Here is a 20,951-nt window from a genome sequence, read left to right as displayed (position 1 = left end):
ATTTAAACGACACCATACAGAGAAGGGCAGAAACCTGTTTGAAAGGTTAAGGGTGACTACTCCATATAAGGTCATTAATATGAAAATATTTTTGCTGCTTCTATTATTTTGTCTGTAGGTTGCAGGGGAAAAAAAACTACAATCTAGTTATTTACATTGAACACTTACTGTATGTTCATTATTAATTAAATTTGAGTATTTAACATATAATGATGACACTGAATATTTTTTTATTTGGTTAGAAAATTAAACCCATCTGTAAATATAAATATGTTGGACATTGATGAGGCAGCATGCCTTTGGTTAGCTATTATAGAGGCATTCGGTACATTTCACCATCCTGTCCTTATGTTTATTAGAATTATAAAAGATTAGTTGAATGAAGTCCGCTTCTTAATATAAAAATGGGGCCCTGAAAATATAGTGAGTGAGTGAGCATGCTTAAAACTGAAAGAAAGAAAGAAAAAGAAAAAAAAAACATTTCCGTTGTAAACTGAAAGTTTAAATAGTGATCAAATTAACGTATCACACAATATTTGGTCATTTTGAGATATCGTCCAATGTCCATTTGGCAGATTAACAGGAGTTTTACCTCCCCCTTCTGTCAGTTCCAAAATCTGCTGACAGTCTTGTCAAAAATGTCTATTTCTGATTTTTTTTAGTGAATTTTGAGTATATCTCAATGCCTATCATTACATTGTACTAATTATTTTTGCATTATATTTAGCTATCAGTTACTTTGCTTTCTATATCGGATTTGAATTATTGCTCCTTTGAAACACAATAAAAGGTGTTTACAAATCTTTTTGAAAATACAAAATAGGGAAACAATGTTTTTTCAACCCATCGGTGTGCTTCAGTGGGTCTGCAATGCAAATTATGCCTACTTTGATTGCTCGATAACATTTCTGTTTAGCAGTATGTAGGCTAAAGTTAGTGCTGTTGATTGACCGGACAAACTATACTTTTATCTGTAATCAAATTAAGATCTTATATCAAATTGTACTTATATCTTTACTTCACCTAGGCTAAATGACAACAAGATTTCACTACAGTTTTTAGATGAAAGGACTAAATCAAGACAGCAGATTTGGGCCCTTCTTGAAATAAACAGCCGAATCTTTTACAGTATATCAGCAGTTCTCAAACTTTTTGACTCTAAGGACCCCCGATGTCCAAGACAATATTCAAAGACCTTCCCATGTAGATTAAGATGCTGTAAAGAGCTGTTTGTTTGAAAAATGTATTAACAGAAACTAGGACTTTCAATAGATGAAATAAGTAATCATGATTAATTTTGTGATTCCAGAACTTTCCAAAATGGTATGTTCTTTAATAAAAATGGTCAAAGGAAGTTGTTGAATTAAAATAAATATGTCAGTTTACATGTTGTACACCTTGATTTTTAGAGGGTTTCTTAGCATTGAGTTAGTATATTATAATATAGCATATTAACATATCATTTTAAATCCTCTTGAGGCCCTGTTGAAAGTTTGCTGAGGGCAAAACATGGGACAAAATATTTCTTGTTTCTCCAGAATCAGTGTATTTTGCACTGAAAGATCAACACACACTGACAAAGACAAAATGGCAAAACAAATGAAAAAGAAAGAGAACATTTTTTCAATTACAGAAATTTTGGCTGAAATAAGAAACTGTGCTGATGCTGCTGACACCACTGTGAGTATGTAATGGGAGAATGATGCATTCAGTGAGTACAATGTAAATGTTTTGCAGATTATGTCAATTGGGACTCTCTTGCACAAAGTCATGTTTGCACCTTGTCACCTAAAGAACACACACACACACACACACACACACACACACACACAAATGCATTTTGAAATATATGAAGTCATGCCCTTTTTTTAATTAAAGTAAATAAATAAAATGCAAAACCAAGTAAAATTATATGTATAAAGACACAGGCTAAATAAAATATGTTTACAGGCTATATAAAATAAATGGATCCCTGCTGGAAAAAAATAATCCATCTGAAACCAGCCTAAGCTGGTCAGGCTGTCATAGCATGGTCAGTTGGCTGGTTTTAGAGTGGTTAGCTAAGCACCAGCTTGCCCAGGCTGGGAGATGAGCTAAGACCAGCCTGACCAGCTAAGACCAGGCTAGGCAACCAGCTAAAACCAGCCAACCAGTTTAGGCCGGATTTAGCGGTTTCTTTCTTTCTTTCTTTTTTCAGCAGGGAATATAAAAATAAACATTATAATAGAGTCTAAAAAGGTGAACATAATAAATTTAAAGGTCCATTTGGCTCTAGAAAGACCTCATTACAACAATTTAGCAATGAGGTCTTGATCTTTTATTTTTAGTTGAAGTCAAATCTAGGTGTATTTTTAATAAATGTCTCTGTATGAACGTAATAGTTCACTTAGACAATAAAGATATCAGTATTCATGTTCAAACCATGAAGCTATAAAATACACACACGTGTTTATCTTGTTGTAATATGCTCTCGCGGTATTCACAGTGGCGCGCGCACGTGATAGAAAGGGTTTGGCGATGAGGTCACGTGATGGCGTGCGCATGGAATACTGGGCAACAAACAGTGTTGTGAATAACGACAGGCGTAACATCAAGAGCTCGCTGAAAGGACACGGAAAATAACGTATCGACTGTCACGTCACCGCTTTGTTGATTGTGATTATTCGGGGCAAGCGATGCGTCACGTTGGGCTGGACGGGCGGCGGGACTCTGGACGTAGCGCTGCGGCGATGTGTGGAGTCTGGAAAGTTCAGCGTGTGTGTGATTTATAAGCCGGACGCAATGCCAGTAGCGATCTGGTCACGCCTGATCAAATCAAGTAGCTGCCTGGTCATCTGAGATGTCTGGGGGGGACGTTACTCCTCTGATGTTGACAGGGCTGTGATGGGACACTGGGTGAGAATGGCGATAATAAGTGCACAGCAGCAGCTCACACGTTTGGATCTGAAGTCCTTGTGGTGGTACGACTCCACATCAGTTTTTCCAAGATAAACACTTTCTAAATCACTAGACTTTTGGGAGAAGTACTGTCCCGTGCGTTTCCCCTGCTGACTCATTTGCCAGAGGAGCTCAGGCTGTTATCTAAAGCGATCGCTTGGCAACGTGGAGAATCAAGGGTCAACAAATCGCACTGGACGTCCAATCAATCGGGTGAACTCGTATGCAGATCACATGAAGGGCTGAAGATGTGGAGCTCAGGGTCAGTGCAGGGTGTGCTGAAAGCCCTGAAGCACGCTGCGGGTAAAGGTCAGATCCAGATGACCCGCTGGCTGCAGCGGAGCCCGGACTCGCTGGAATGCGACAAGACTGACATCTTGATCTGTAATGTGTTTGACGAGAGAGGAAGCGGCGGCAGGTCTGATCCAGACCCTGAGAACCTGACCGACACCGGCGTGTCGTTCACCCCTGAATTCAGACATCCGTGTTGCATTACCACCTGTTGCTTTAAAAGTGCTCTGCTGGCGTGCATCCTGACAGCTGTGTGTTTCTCATCCGTGGCACTCGTGCGCCAGTACCTGAAGGACGTGTTACTGTGGGTGGAGAGTTTGGACAGTTTTGTGGGAGCGATGCTCTTCATTGTGGGCTTGATCACGGTGTCTTTCCCCTGCGGCTGGGGGTATATCGTGTTAAACGTGGCCGCGGGGTATCTCTATGGGTTTGTGTTGGGTATGGGGCTGGTGATGGTGGGGGTTTTGATCGGGACGTTCATAGCTCATGTGGTGTGCAAGAGATTACTGACGAACTGGGTTTCGAGTAAGATCGGGAGCAGTGAACAGCTGAGTGCTGTTATTCGCGTGGTGGAGGGTGGGAGTGGACTCAAAGTTGTGGCCTTGGCGAGACTCACGCCGATACCCTTCGGTCTCCAGAACGCAGTCTTCTCGGTAAGTCTATTTTGGCCATCATTGGCTTCAATATTGCTTTATGATTATTAATGATGATAGCAACAGTAAAAGTGGGTCTGTGACGTGGCGTTGAAGGGATAATTCACCCAAAAATGAAAATTCTCTCATCATTTACTCACCATCATGCTGTTCCAGATGTGAATGACTTTCTTTCTTCTGCAGAACATAAATGAAGATTTTTAGAAGAATATCTAAAAATGGTGAAGGTCCAAAAAGGAAGCATTAAAGTAATCCGTAAGACTCTTGTGGTTAAATCCATGTGTTCAGACACGATATGATAGGAGTGTGTGAGAAACAGATCGAAATTTAAGTCCCTTTTTACTATAAATTCTCATCTCTGCCCAGTAGGGGGTGATATGCACGAAGAATGTGAGTCACCAAAAACAGAAGAAGAATGTTAAAGTGGAGATTGTAGAAAAGGACTTAAATATTGATCTGTTTCTCACCCACACTTATCATATCACTTCTGAAGATATGGATTTAACCACTGGAGTCTTTTTGGTTACTTTTATGTGCTTTTTGGAGCTTCAAAATTTTGGTCACTATTTCACTTGTATTGTATGGACTAAAAGAGCTGAGATATTCTTCTAAAAATCTTTGTTTGTGTTCAGCAGAAGTCATACACATCTGGGATTTTGTGTGAACTATCCCTTTAATGCCTTTTCCCAGATCTATGAAATTATTCAAAAGTCTATAAAAAAAATGCAATTCACACAAAACAATTGCTTGAATACACCTCTTCTATGATGAACATGTTTTCTATTTCTGATTTCAAAGTCATTTTTATATTTTTTGGGGGGGCTTAAAGTAAATAATGTCATGTGGTGTAACCGTCCAGACAGAGACGGTAAAAAAAGTCTAATTAAAAGCTGGAATTCTTTAAAAAAAAAAAAGTTGTGGAGAAAAAATATTTTATTAATATTTCTTTAAAAATAAGCAGTGATATTTCACAAATATTATTAATATTTGAAAAAATGTTGTCCACCAAAACAAAGTAATGCATTGTAACCAACATGTAGGTGGACATTTTGTTGTTTATGCTTAGTGGTCGACCGATATGGGTTTTTTTTTAATGGCTGATGTCGATATCCAGAGAGCAGGGTGGCCGATAGGCTGATACAATGCCGATATATCACAATTTAATATAGTAAATAACAAACGTAAAATTGTTAAAAAAATAAATAAATAATTATAAACTATTTACTCAATTTCATGCAAAAATTTAACTTGTTTAAAACTTGTAAAAAATCATTAAAAAAATAATATTGTATTTTAAATGGTAGAAAGCAGTTTCTTCTGATTTCTGTTTAGTTGTCAAATTTTTGTTATTTATTTGCACAGGAAGAAATTGTTAATTAGGAAGAAGGAAATAACAGTACACACAGTAGTCCAGCAACCATGGATGACATGTCCACATTAGCAATTGCATTTTCTCAAAAAATACAGAATCAAACCAATTGCACATACAGTGCATAGTGAATAAGACATTTACTCATAGCACACGTGAAGCGCTTTTACCTTGAAGTTGCACTCGTGCAGATCCAGCGCAAGCAGCAATCTCCTGACAGTTTAAACAGCTTGGATCACCTGCTTGGATTGTCACGGAGTGACCGTCATGATTTTTGAATCAGAGGAACTTTTGGTCCTGAAGTTTTGATTCTGGCTGATTGAATACATGCTTCAGGGGAAGATATTAGACGAGCGTTCTGTGGGAAGAAAACGCTGGATTTTCGTGAGGTTCGTGAATTACATCTGTTTAAACTAGAAAAGTTACATGGAACTGTTGAGGAGTGACTGCTAGAATACATGCTTTAGAGGTAAATAAATGAGCACTCCACAGGACACTGGATCTGCTGAAGTTGTGTGAGGTTGGTTTATTACATCTGTTAAAAGTTAAAATGTGACAAGACTGGGGACCTGGGTTGCTCAGCGAGTAAAGATGCTGACCACCACCCCTGGAGTCGTGAGTTTGAATCCAGGGGGTGCTGAGTGACTCCAGCCAGGTCTCCTAAGCAACCAAATTGGCCCGGTTGCTAGGGAGGGTAGAGTCACATGGTGTATCCTCCTCATGGTTGCTATTATGTGTGGTTCTCGCTCTCGGTAGGGCACGTGGGGAGTTGTGCATGGATGCTGCGGAGAATAGCATGGGCCTCCACACGCGCTACTAGTGCCTGACCGATTTATCGGTAGGCCAATATTATTGCCCGATATTAGCCTTTCACAGATATATTGGTATCGGCATATGTATTCTGATATGCGCAGATATGAAAACTTTTTTCAGAACATATAATGCAGAAAACAATGCTTGGGGTAATTTAGAATTGGTGTCATAACATAGTTTGTCCAGCAGAGCGCGCTCCGACTCCATTGTTTACAGAGCTGAGTTGACGTGGTTATGCAGACAGTGCGGTGTTAAGTGGTGTTAAGTGGTAAGTTGCTAACTAGTTTGTGAAATACTTCCTGGAAAGTTAATAAATAATGACCCCATCATTTTCCCTTTTCAATATATCTAATATAACTTTAACCCTGTCCCTGACAACCATGTCACTCATGTTTATCACATCTGTTTGTTATGTTAGCCAGTTGTAGTTTGTCAGTGCAGTCAGTAACGTAGCAGATTGAAAGGTAAACATCAGAGCATCTTTTTGCAGCTCAGCAGACAACGGTGCAGTGGTGGATTGTGTCTGTTGAGTGTTGATTTCACACTACGTTGTTATTTTTTTGGTGAGATGCAATGCTGGAAAGTAAATATACAATGTCTTTTACTCTCCATGACAGCAAGCTTATAGCTAACTAGCTAACCACGTAACTACTTTCATACCTTGTCAGCTGAGTGGAAGCTAATGTGTAAACATGTATTCACCAAACCAAAATGAATTGTTCGGGATACAAAGAAAAACCCACAGGTAACCTCAGGAGAAATACAGGCTGCTCTGGAAAAAGACAGTGTGGTTGTTTCAAGGAGCACAATACTTGTTGACCCCTCTTCAAACATAGTGCTTATGGTTGTGACCATAAAGCTCTATTTTGGTCTCGTCACTCCAAATTACAGTGTGCCAGAAGCTGTGAGGCGTGTCAAGGTGTTGTCGGGCATATTGTAACCGGGCTTTTTTGTGGCATTGGCTTCTTTCTGGCAAATCGACAGTGCAGCTCATATTTGTTCAAGTATCGTCGGATTGTGCTCCTTGAAACCACAACACCGTCTTTTTCCAGAGCAGCCTGTATTTCTCCTGAGGTTACCTGTGGGTTTTTCTTTGTATCCCGAACAATTCTTCTGGCAGTTGTGGCTGAAATCTTTCTTGGTCTACCTATTTTTTTACCAAGTTTTCCACTTCTTAATAAGTGATTGAACAGTACTGACTGGCATTTTCAAGGCTTTGGATATCTTTTTATATCCTTTTCCATCTTTTTAAAGTTCCATTACCTTGTTACGCAGGTCTTTTGACAGTTCTTTTCTGCTCCCCATGGCTCAGTATCTAGCCTGCTCAGTGCATCCACGTGAGAGCCAACAAACTCATTGACTATTTATACACAGACACTAACTGCAATTTAAAAAGCCACAGGTGTGGGAAATTAACCTTTAATTGCCTTTTAAACCTGTGTGTGTCACCTTGTGTGTCTGTAACAAGGCCAAACATTCAAGGGTATGTAAACGTTTGATCAGGGCCATTTGGGTGATTTCTGTTACCATTATGATTTAAAAAGGAGCCAAACAACTATGTGATAATAAATGGCTTCATATGATCACTATCCTTAAATAAAAGACAGTTTTTTTGCATGATCAGGTCATATTTTCAAAATCAATGCCAATTTTCTCAATTTCTGCCAGGGTATGCAAATTTTGAGCACTGTATTTTTCAACAACGGTACTAGTCATTAACAAATATTACATACTCATATTCATTTATAGAAATATGATGTTTCTTGGCATTTCTGCATATTTAAATGTACATCAACTGATCTGTGATGCATTGTTTGTTATTAAGAAAGTTATTATAAAGTGTTACCTTTTAGAAATGTTTCTTTTTTTATTTGACTTATTTTTACCTCCAGAATAGCAGTAAATTGATTAGTTATTAATTATTTTTATATATACAATTTTTTAATTATATGTGTATAATATAAATAAATATATATAAAATGTAAGCCCCATTTTATACAAGATTTTACTTGTTTAGATTTATGTAATTTTTGTTTATATCAAATGTATTTATTTATGTTTTTCTGGAGGTAAATGGCACACAGCTCAGACGTTTCTGATTAATTGCTGATTAATCTTTAAGGGACATCCAGGTTGCTTTTTCCAGTTTAGCTGGAATTAAACAATTAAGACATCCTACTCAAGAGCGGGATTTAAATCAAACATGACTGCTCTTCATGCATGATCAAGGGTAAAGACAGGTCTCAGTGTACATTGTTATATTAAGCTTTGCACCACCAACATAATCCATTTTTAATTAACTGTCATATAAGAAGAAAAATCTGCCTCCATTAAGAATAACGAAGGAGAGTATAGAACAGTGGTACAGACTGAATGCAGTGTGAAGCATATATCATCTTTTTTTAACCTTACTCAGCTTTGAATGAATTATTAATGACCTAGTTTTTTTAACTACAGGCATGGTCACACACATAAATAAACATGATTAAAAAGAAAGAAAAAAAACACATACTGCAACATTTTAATTTGATACTAGATCATTTTAAAAATTATTTTATTATTTATAACACTGTATTTTTCTTGGTGTTAAATGTGAGTTCAGTGAAAATTCGTTAATTGTAAACGCTTATCGGACATTTCAGTGGGCAATATCTTAATATATGTCCTTAAATTACATTTTAACAGATTTAACGTTTAGGCTTATATGCATCTGCTCATGTTACATTAGATTTGCCCTGCTCAGACTTACTCAGAATGACTTAATTTGGAAATTGATATGAACTCCTTGAACTCAGGGCTATAGCCATGTTTGTCTGGAGCATATTTGACTGTTGTGTGTACCATTTGCATAATTTATGCACTGAATGATTCATTTGTTAATGTCTTCCAGCTCCTTTGAAGTTGTTTTTACCCTTTGTGATGATGAACAGATGTCTTCATCCAGGTTGAATGATTTACATTTTTTTCACTTGACTACATAGAAGTTTGGTTTACAGTGGGTGGCTTATCTCTAAGTGCAGGGCTCTGACTTTTGGATTCAGGAGAGCACCTGCTGGGAGTTTTGGTCATTTAAAAGATTAACAGAGAGTTTAAATGTTAAACCGAGAGCTGGTTTTGTCATTCAATGTCATTCATTGAGTTTAAGTGAACTACATTATGCTAGTGTCAGGGTCATTCCCCTTGGAGCAACCTTAGATTAAGGTTCTTATTCAAGGAACCTTTAGGGCAGTCAAAGCCCTACAGTAACTCTTCAGTTCCTAGTTTGCTTTTACCTGGGATTGAATCTGATACCATGAGTCAGCACACTAACCCAATAGGTTACAGATGCCCATAGACCTACTTGGCTATCAATATCTGCATATTGATGATCCTGTTTCTCTTCTACAGCCATATTTCCATATAAGACAGTATATAAGAGTAAAGAGAGTTAACATCAACCCTTCTGTATATGCTAAACCCAATGTCTCTAATTGGTATTTTGCTTTTCATTTTTTTTAACATAACAGAGGCGATCGAAGTCCAAGGGTATGATGGACATAGGTACTTAACAGGTCACACTGGAATTATATTTCACACACTAAGGAGTAAGCAAGTTCTAAAGAAGGGGCTATATTTCAATGTGCCCTGCATTTTCTGCTGAAGCAGAATGCATCGTGTTATATAGGTAACCCAACACAATGCACGGGTCTGCATACTTAAAAAAAAAAATAAGCATTTACAGTGAAGCACCTACTCAGAACAAGAATGCATCATTTTACTGTATTCATGAATATTAATAAGTTGACTCCATCCCAAAACCCACACTGCCTGTAACTTCTGCAGGCTATTAAAGAACAAAAATGTAGTCATGGTTTGTCAAGTCATAGAGTTGAACACTTTGAACTATGTTTGAGCAAATGTTTTTATTTCATAAACCGTAGATGGTTTATATATAGGGCAAATGTTGTGAGTGAGTATTTGTTCAGAGACTAACAGACTCAAAGAATTGAACAGCTGCTTAAATATTTATTCTTTCATAGCAGTAGTTGAATGTTGTACAACCGGTAAAACCTCTTATAGGTGCATCCCTAAAAACCAGTGCATTGCATTTCCACAGATGTCATTATATTTACTATGAATGTAAAATGTATGAGAAATAATTTACCTGTTTAGTTAGCATGTCAGCTTGTGATGACAAAGAAAAGGAAATCATTAAAAATGTCAAACGAGAAAATACTTTGGGATGTCCAGCAGTGTTACATGCTATACTCCATGTAAAACTATTTTAATCTGCTAATTCTTTTTGAATTATTATGCATGCGACATTTATGACTTCAGAATAATGGAGAGACGTGGAATATTTGTACTGCTAAAAAAATCATTTGTCACACTGCAGGATGGACCATTTAAAATAAACTAGTGGAGGCAAAAACATTTTTTTAAATCTTAAAGGATTCTTCCAGGATTAATAGAAGTTTAGGTCAGTTGATAGCATTTATGACATAATGCACTCAAAAAAATAATAATTTTACATTTATACATTTCAATTTCATAAAATTCAATCAGATTCTATAATAAAATACAGTTTTAATAATTTAATTTACTTAAACATTACACAACTAATTTGATGGATTTTCATTATGAATTTGAAATGCATAAATAAATCAAAAATGCTAAAATATTTTTTGGAGTTTGTTGATAGCCAAAAACAAAACAAAAATGTATTAATAAATAAAAAAAAATAAATAAAAAAGCATTGTTTCATTAAGGCACTTACAATGGAAGTGAATAGTCCATAAATGTAAAAAAAAAAACACTGTTTCAAAAGTATAGCCACAAGGCATAAACATTATATGTGTTAACATGATTTAAGTGTGATAAAATCACTTACTAACATCCAAGGTAACGTTTATCAGATGTTGCGATTTCGTTGCCAAGATGACGCAACACCAGTAAACCCTGTAATTGGATTTATCACACTAAAATTATGTTAACGTGTAATGTTTACGTCTTGTGGCTATACTTAAGAAACAGTGTGTATTTTAATGTTTATGTAGTGGCCCCATTCACTTCCATTATAAGTGCCTCACTGTAATTGCAATTTCTGCTATATATATATATATATATATATATATATATATATATATATATATATATATATATATATGTATATGTAGTCTTAGATTGCCATAGATTTCAGATTTCACATCTGAAAGTGAAAGTTATAGTGGAGATTTAGAGTAAAAAGGGACTTAAATATTGATCTGTTTCTCACCCACACCTATTATATTGCTTTTGAAGATCTGGATTTAACTACTGGAGTCATTTTGATTACTTGTATGTTTCCTTTATGTGATTTTAGGAGCAACAAAGGTCTGATCATCAAAGATCAATCTTTGTTTGTGTTCAGAAGATAAAAAGAAAGTCATACAAATCTGGGATGGCATGAGGGGGAGGAAATGATGAGAGAATTTAAATTTTTTGTTGAACTATTCCTTAAAATTGTGTTTTTTATGAGCTAACATGAACTAAGATTAATACATTATTTTTTTTAAATATATTGCTCATTGTTAGTTCATAGAACCTAATGCATTAACTAATGTTAACAAATGGAACCTTATTGTAAAGTGTTACCATTTTCCCTAATACTTTCACATAAGTTTTAACAATCTTCTTGATGTAATTTTATTTATTTTTTTAAAGACCATGGGCACATTATGTGGTGTCAAATATTCATTTTCAGTTTCACTGCACCAGTGCTAGAAGTACTAAAGTGAACCTAAGACAAGTGAAGGACAGCGCAGGGCTACATGGGGTTGATGACACATTCTTGCAGGCGATGAGGAGCCACTGCAATTAATCTTGACACTTTATGACCAACTGGAGTCTTTGCTCTCTTTGACAGATCACAGATGTGTCCTTGCCAAATTATTTAGTGGCTTCGTCAGTAGGACTTCTCCCAACGCAACTCCTTAACTCATATCTGGGTACCACCCTCCGCACAATGGAGGACGTGATCGCAGAACAGAGCGTCAGTGGATACTTTGTGTTCAGTCTACAGGTAAGGTTTGTCACTCTTTGTTTAGATTATCAAACATGTAGTAATTTGTATTTTGATAATGGATTTTCATTGTTTAATATTGAATGTCTGGGTCTGGGACAATGTATAAAATCTAAACATGAAAGGCATTTAAAATTATGCAAACATGGTAAAATGTTTCTAGGTCTAAAAGTTTCTAAGTTGAAAGAAGAAAAAAGTTTAAATCTGTAAGTTTTAATAAAAATCAGCGCCTGAGACATTGCCTGAGGCAAACACCCATTTATGTTATGTCCAGTGTAGATTGTAGGGGTCATTCCTGTGTATATAGTTGTAGTAAACCATAATCATAGGAAGTCATTGGCAGAGCTTTGACAAATGTGTGTTTTTTTTGGTATTAGCTCATCCGTGTTGTAAAAATATACTGTAGCACGAGTTCTCCATTCCCTTGAGATTGTGAAATTGTATGTTAGATGCCGATAATGGACTCTTGAGTGAAGCGTACTGTTGCAATAGACAAGCCAAAAAAATGAAATATTGCTTCATTTTAAGTCACACCTTTAAGTCATCTGGATCTTATCAACCATCAATATAAAAATTATCAATCCAGCGGAGTCAGCAGATCAGTCCAGTGACTCACTCTCTCTGTTCCTCTTTTCAGATTTTCATCAGCATCGGCCTAATGTTTTACGTTGTACATCGAGCACAAGTAGAACTGAACGCCGCCATCGCTGCCTGCCAGATGGAGCTGAAGACATCGTACATGAACGGCATCATGGCGAACCACAGCAGCTCGACCTACTGCAACAAAAGGGCTGCTGTAGGAGGGGGCATCAATGTAGTCTGATTGCTAAATCAACATTTGTCCTGTTGAGGAACACATTTCAACCCCCTTTTCCATCAGTTTTGCTGTACTGACTGGAATGCAGAGGCTACGTCAGGGTATTTGGGTCCCTGCGTGCATCAGAAGCCGCTACTGCCCCAACCTGCTGTTCTAGATATAATGGAGGTCTAGATGGAGCAGCAATGGACTTTGAAAGCCGAAGAACCAACCATGATGGACTATCAGCCTTTGATGGAAACTTTGCCCAAAGATTGGGACCCTGGGACAGTATTCAGCGGGAAAACTGATGAGATTGACTGGGATGTTAGTTTTTGTGGTACGTTTTCTTTTTTTATGATACTAATATAAATTATATAAAACTTTATAGGAGGTCTAAAGCATGAATGGGTAATGTTGTAGAATTGTAATTAGATATTGCAGATGGCCCAACAAATATATCAGGTTAATATGCTTCAGAGATTATTTATATATATATATATATATATATATATATATATACATACATACATACATACATACATACATACATACATACATAGCCGTTCAAGAGTTTGGGGTCACTTACTCATTCTTTATTATTTTTTCTCCACATTTTAGAATAATAGTAAAGTCATTAAAACTATGGAATAACATAAATGGAACTATGGGAGTTATGTTGTGACTAAAAATCCAAAATAAATCAAAACCATGTTATATTTTAGCATCTTCAAAGTAGTCACCCTTTGCCTAGAATTTGCAGACATGTACTCTTGACATTTTTTCAACCAACTTCTTGAGGTATCACCCTGGGATGCTTTTTAAACAGTATTGAAGGAGTTCCCATCTATGTTGGGCACTTATTGGCTGCTTTTCTTTATTATTTGATCCAAGTCATCAATTTCAAAAACTTTTTTTTTTTTAAATAAAATTTTAGTTTTATAATGAAATAAATTAATATGGTGGCACAAATATATTTTTGTCTACAAAACTAATTTCAAACATTTAAGCATACGCTTTCAGATCAAAAGATTTTTAAGATCATGTGAAACATTTCAGGCAAGTGACCCCAAACTTTTGAACGGCAGTGTACATGTGTATATATATATTTTATATGTATATACACTGTATATGTATATGTACTATATATATATATATATATATATATATATATATATATATATATATATATATATATATACGTGTGTGTGTGTATATATATGTGTGTGTGTGTGTATACATATATATATATATATATATATATATATATATATATATATATATATATATATATATATATATATATATATACATACACACACACACATATACATACATACATATATATATATATATATATATATATATATAAATAGACACATACACATACACACACACATATATATATATATATATATATATATATATATATATATATATATATAAATATACTGTCATTTGGTATATAAATGAAGAGTTATGTTTAATTAGTTTGATACTTCTCAGAATTTAACTAAGGGTATTGCTTGGTGGATATTTTCTTTTCATATGTCAAGAGTGAGAAAAAATGTTCTATCAGTTTGCACCACCTGGATAACATAGTGGCTTTTGCCAAGCTGGTAACACTTTTGGAACTCTGCAGTTTTGTAAGGAACAGATGGAGGTAAGGAAATTTTCTTAGCTGGAAATTTAGGAATGTCCTGCCAAGAACTTTTAGTATAGCATGCTTAGCTCAGTGGTATGATCGTATCTATTTAATTTCTCATTCTCATATTGAGAGGACTGAAATTCTTTGCCTTCTTTTTTGTATGATTTAACCAAATGCTTTATTATAGGGCTGTTAGTATTTTATGATATCACATTTGTTTCTTTAATGTATTAATTGTTAGAATCATATCATATCCACCCATGTGCTTTGTTAAAAATGAATATTTAACATAAAGCTTTATGCTAAAACTGGATGTGTCACTTTGCCGAAATGCGTTATTCTCAATTATGATCCTCCTTTGATTCCTATTACTGTAATACAGTATTTTTTACTCTGGTACAGTAAAAAAAAACATACTGTAATACAATTATTTAATTTACCAGTAAACAGTACAACAAATATTACAATGTATAAATACTTAATTTTAAATATAGTTTTGATTTTTGCTTTACAGTAAGGTAAATTTGGTTAATTGTCATGAAAATGTCACAATGCAAAAATCTTGATGGTTCTTAAAAGGTTTTATTTTCTTTCTACAACATATAATTAAATATATATTTTATTATTATTATTTATGTTTTTTTTTTCCTTGAAGTGAAATGTGATCTGGACATGTTCTTGAAAAATGATATTCACCCATATATAAAGGGAAGGAAACTGGTTAACTTTTCCATAAGTTAGTGCATTATTATTTTTATATTATTATTATGTATCAGAGCAGACGTTCAACACAAGAGTTATCAGTCTGAATTGTTGCTGGTATTGAGCTACTAATGTTAACAATTGCATAAAATCCATCCATCTCGGTTTTTCTTTCTTTGAAATATGTGAAAATTCAGCATAAACCCTCCTTTGCACAGTTACCCACTGTTAGCTACAAATGACATACAAAAGTGCAAGCTAAAACTGAAATATTATTACATAATAATGTCAGGAAAATGTCTGTCGATCACTCAGTAGAGATTCACCAAATTAGAAACGAAAGACTCCAGAGCCTTGACTGATGTATTTAGGTTCCGGCTATATAATTTAGTACAGGCTTTTGTTAATGAGCTCAGAGCCGCAGTGAACTCGCAGCTTCAACACTAGGTATCTCCTGTGTTGATTGGCCTTTGGAACATTAATTCCCCCAGTGCACAGAATTACACGAATCCTGGTGCCTGGTTTGGTTTTGTCCTTTCATATGCTTCTCACTACATTCATCCATGCTCAGTGGTCTACAATACTGTAGAACTGTTTAACATTATACTGTATTATACTGCAAATACAGTCATTGTTGCTGTATTGTGGTATTGAGTTGGAAAATACCTTTTATAATGTATTTTTTGTTTTGCTTTTTTGTAATGGTTTTGAATCTTAATCTATTGTTTCACATATTTAAGTTGAGTTTAGGAATCAGATGCTCTATCTAATGGTTTTCTCATTAACTGAAATGTATACTTGGTGGTGACTTTATTCACAGTGTCATATAAGATTCATTGTTTGGTTTACAGTATCAACACAACTGCATTGCCATAATCTGACAATCAACGGATCCATGATCACTGGCATGTTGCTCATTTTAAAGAACGATGTCATCTTGTTAGTTTTCAGTCATAGTTTTGCTGCTTCTTAGACTGTAGGGTCTGAGTGAAATGCTGACAAGGGCTCAAATTAATATTGCAATTTTATTACTACCATCTGGGTTTTTCTTACATAGCTATCTGTGCAAATAAATAGGATAAGATTTTCTAACAAGTTGTTACATTTATTTTAAAGAGTGTTGATGCACAAATGGACACATTCCTTACATTCAAAATTAGTTTTTTGGTTTTGATATGTATCAGGATTTTTTTTTTTTTTCAAGGAAATGGAATAGCCCCTCTGTTTTCTAAAATTTAGCAATAACTAAGCTGAACATGCTGACTCGCCACTCTGACTCTTGAGTTACATTGGAGAGCTCCTACAATCCCGGTCTTGTGTTACGATGTCAACCTGCCTTGTACCTCTTTCTGCCTAAGACATTGAAACTGGACATTTGCCTGCAGTATGTTCAGACTCTAATTTGAAGAGGCATGAAATTCTGTTAACTAAACATCTGGAGACCCTTGGGATGTCAAATGCCAAAAAATGTAGAAATCATAAGAATTTAAACTTGCATACAAATTGATCAGAAAACAAATAAATGACAAGTTGAGGATAAGTATCAGTGTGATGTCTTTTATTTTCCTGTTTTTCAAATTAATGAATGGAATATGCAACAATGCAACTGTTAAATATGGCCCTTCATGTTTTTTTTTTTTTTGTTTGTTTTTTTTAAAGTACAACTGTAATTAAATCTCTTTACCCATTTGACAAGTGTATTTTACATACACTGGATTTTGTATACAGAGAATTTTGCAATGAGTAAATTAATATTTATCATTGTACCGTGCTTGTTCAGTATTATATATGAAATAAAAATGTTTTGCTATGCATAACAGTGGCCCCAAATATTTTGTCACTTAAGATACACTTAAAAATGTATTTATGTCATTGCATTACTTAAAATATCAAACCAAGTGGCATTTATTTTAAAGAAAAATAGCACATGCACTTTTTAAGCAAAACATTTCACAAAAAGAACTTTGTCAGTGAATATAAACTCAGCAAAAAAAGAAACGTCCCTTTTCAGGGCACTGTATTTGAAAGATAATTTTGTAAAAATCCAAATAACTTTACAGATCTTTATTGTAAAGGGTTTAAACAATGTTTTCCATGCTTGTTCAATGAACCATAAACAATTAATGAACATGCACCTGTGGAACGGTCGTTAAGACACTAACAGCTTACAGACGGTAGGCAATTATGGTCACAGTTATAAAAACTTAGGACACTAAAGAGACCTTTCTACTGACTCTGAAAAACACCAAAAGAAAGATGCCCAGGGTCCCTGCTCATCTGCGTGAATGTGCCTTAGGCATGCTGCATGGAGGCATGAGGACTGCAGATGTGGCCAGGATAATTTGATTTTCCTGGGCAATAAATTGCAATGTCCGTACTGTGAGACGCCTGAGACAGCGCTACAGGGAGACAGGAAGGACAGCTGATCATCCTCGCAGTGGCAGACCACGTGTAACAACACCTCAACAGGATCGGTACATCCGAATATCACACCTGCGGGACAGGTACAGGATGGCAACAACAACTGCCCGAGTTACACCAGGAAAGCACAATCCCTTCATCAGTGCTCAGACTGTCCGCAATAGGCTGAGAGAGGCTGGACTGAGGGCTTGTAGGCCTGTTGTAAGGCAGGTCCTTACCAGACATCACCGGCAACAATGTCGCCTATGGGCACAAACCCACCATCGCTGGACCAGACAGGACTGGCAAAAAGTGCTCTTACCTGATGAGTCGCGGTTTTGTCTCACCAGGGGTGATGGTCGGACTCGCTTTTATCGTCGAAGGAATGAGCTTGTTGTCATTGCAGGCAATCTCAACGCTGTGCCTTACTGGGAAGACATCCTCCTCCCTCATGTGGTACCCTTCCTGCAGGCTCATCCTGGCATGACAATGCCACCAGCCATACTGTTCGTTCTCTGCGTGATTTCCTGCAGGACAGGAATGTCAGCATTCTGCCATGGCCACCGAAGAGCACAGATCTCAATCCCACCGGGCACGTCTGGGACCTGTTGGATCGGAGGGTGAGGGCTAGGGCCATTCCCCCCAGTAATGTCCGGGAACTTGTAAATGCCTTGGTGGAAGAGTGGGGTAACATCTCACAGCAAGAACTGGCAAATCTGGTGCAGTCCATGAGGAGGAGATGCACTGCAGTACTTAATGCAGCTGGTGGCCACACCAGATACTGACTGTTACTTTTGATTTTGACCCCCCCCCCCCCCCCCCCTTTGTTCAGGGACACATTATTCAATTTCTGTTAGTCACATGTCTGTGAAACTTGTTCAGTTTATGTCTTAGTTGTTGAATCTTTATGTTCATACAAATATTTACACATGTTAAGTTTGCTGAAAATAAAAGCAGTTGAAAGTGAGAGGACGTTTCATTTTTTGCTGAGTGAAATACACGTGTAACTTTGAGGTCAGCTGACTCCATACATCCGTTGGGACCTGTTGGTTCAAAGTAATTGCAAAAATGTCTCAGAAAAGTGGAGATAGTTCTGAGAAAATGTTTCTAGATGCCAACTTTTAAGTGTACAAATTCTTGGAGGCCACTGTAAATATACCCTGTATTTACTTTAATACAATTAGTCAGGGTAGGGGATATGTCTTAGAAAGGGCTCCTAACTGTAGACACATTGTTTGCTGATACATTTGGTTTAGTTCCATATTTACAGTGCTGTACTCTGATTACATAATTGTGTCTTACATTAAGATTTACTCCACGTGGTTCCATGCGTTCCCTATGCCACTTTCATTCCCTGTTATCTCGGGTTTACAGTGACATGGTCCAAACTATACTATTATCTAGCCTAAATTATGCAATCTGAACTGTGAAATTAATGGGACATCCCAACTCTTAAAGCTTATCTTCTCAAACAAATTCAAAATGTTCTCTGCAGCGCATTATCAGTGATTGCATAAATGGCATGGTATAGTAGTTTTTCAATGAATTTTTTAAAGTAACAGTTCACCCAAAATGTAACTTGTCGTCATTTATTCACCCTCATGTTGTTCTTAACCTGTATGACTTTCTTGTATGAAACTCCATACAATGAAAGCTGTGTTCACCGTTTGCTTCCAATGTATGGAAAGCAGCTTGGAAATAGAGCACACCAGTCTGGTTCCGAATGGAAAAATCCCAGTCATTTTTTCCATAGGAGAATTGATTATTAACAATCACTTTTTATAAATCTTTAAAGACAGACTTACCCTGAGCCCTGAGGTAGTCAATTGATGAAATACTGTATGCTCCTGTTGAAGCATCAGCACACATTATTTCAACTTAATTTTCTAAAAATCGCTTAATAGTGGAATTTCTGATTTCCATGATGCTGAGAGGGAAAATTCACCAATCAGAGAATTGCGGCAAACTGCAGCAAAAGGGCCCAGAAGCACACTCCCATGATACACTGCGAATGATGCAATAGAGTCCCTCTCCCTTTACTCTCAACTACTTATGTATTTGTATATTTCTGAGTATTTTGCAATATAGGTACGTATATTGATTCTATACTACTGATTCAAAGTTGATTATAAGTATCCCCATCGTTTTTAATTTGATTACGTCATTCGTAAAGTTGCTGCAAAATGACTTTTTACCTACTAACTTACTGGTTTTACTTGATGGGATCAGAGATATCTATTCATTAATATATATATATTTCTGTACTGCAGTTTATCTACCTCTACACATATTTATTTCTTGACTCTGTGGTTTGTGATTAAGACTATAGGGCTATAGGAAGCCATAGAAAATGTAATCGAGCTTGAAATCACGATCGCCAAGGAGACTACTGATGTCAAGATGTATAGTGAAAAAGGAGTTATATTTTGGTCTGTTCTCACCCAATTCAAACAGATTGCTTCTGAAGACATTAATTAAATCACTGGAGGATTACTTTTATGCTGCCTTTATGTGCTTTTTGGAACTTCAAAGTTTTGGTCACCATTCACTTGCATTGTATGAACCTACAGAGCTGAGATATTCTTCAAAAATCTTAATTTGTGTTTTGTAGAAGAAAAAAAAGTCACGTGGGATGGCATGAGGGTGAGTAAATGACAACCAAGACAGCTGAAAATGTGGGCACGCACAGTTGCGCTCCATAATGTTGCTAGATAACTCCCTTTGTAGCCTATTGCATTCAAGAAAGAAAGTCGTATGGGTTTGGAACAACATGAGAGTAAGTACGTTTTTGGGTGAACTATCCCTTAAAACTATTACATTTGGTCCCACCAAACCTGAAAATGTGGTTAGGATTATGTAAAAAATCTGTTAAATTTACTGTAAAATACTGGAAACTGTGGTTTGCCTGCATATTTTATGGTTCACTACAGTTTGTATTATTAAATTATATAAATTCAGTATACCAACCTTCTTGAACTATACAAATCTGCATTTCACTGTAGTAACACTGTATTCCACATGATGATCTATAGATGATCAGTAGTAGCCCTTCTAAGACCAATACACATGTAAAGACAGTGCACATTGTTACTCACACAATCACAAGTCACCATCAGGGTAACATGTGACACTAAAATAATACAATAAACATTAACTGAACATCATAAAATATAACACAGAACACCCTAATGTACACAAATTTTTTTTAAAAAGAAGAAACGTAACTATTTCCATAAAATGTAATGAAATGTGATGGGTCACACAGGGACTTCTCGGAATGTAAAAAGTACATGTAGCCTATT

General features: G+C 36.0%; 1 protein-coding gene across 1 annotated transcript; it reads left to right on the top strand.

Moving 5' to 3' along the window:
• Window positions 1–2,088: 2,088 nt before the first annotated feature.
• On the top strand, window positions 2,089–13,421 carry LOC127421138 (transmembrane protein 64-like). Its single transcript, XM_051663931.1, has 3 exons — window positions 2,089–3,881; window positions 11,948–12,103; window positions 12,741–13,421. Exons 1-3 carry the CDS (start codon window positions 3,186–3,188, stop codon window positions 12,924–12,926), a joined length of 1,038 nt encoding a protein of 345 aa, XP_051519891.1. The 5' UTR covers window positions 2,089–3,185; the 3' UTR covers window positions 12,927–13,421.
• Window positions 13,422–20,951: the final 7,530 nt, after the last annotated feature.

Source organism: Myxocyprinus asiaticus, chromosome 30 (genome assembly GCF_019703515.2).
Source record: "Myxocyprinus asiaticus isolate MX2 ecotype Aquarium Trade chromosome 30, UBuf_Myxa_2, whole genome shotgun sequence".
Taxonomy (NCBI): domain Eukaryota; kingdom Metazoa; phylum Chordata; class Actinopteri; order Cypriniformes; family Catostomidae; genus Myxocyprinus; species Myxocyprinus asiaticus.
This window is presented reverse-complemented; position numbering and strand designations above follow the sequence as displayed.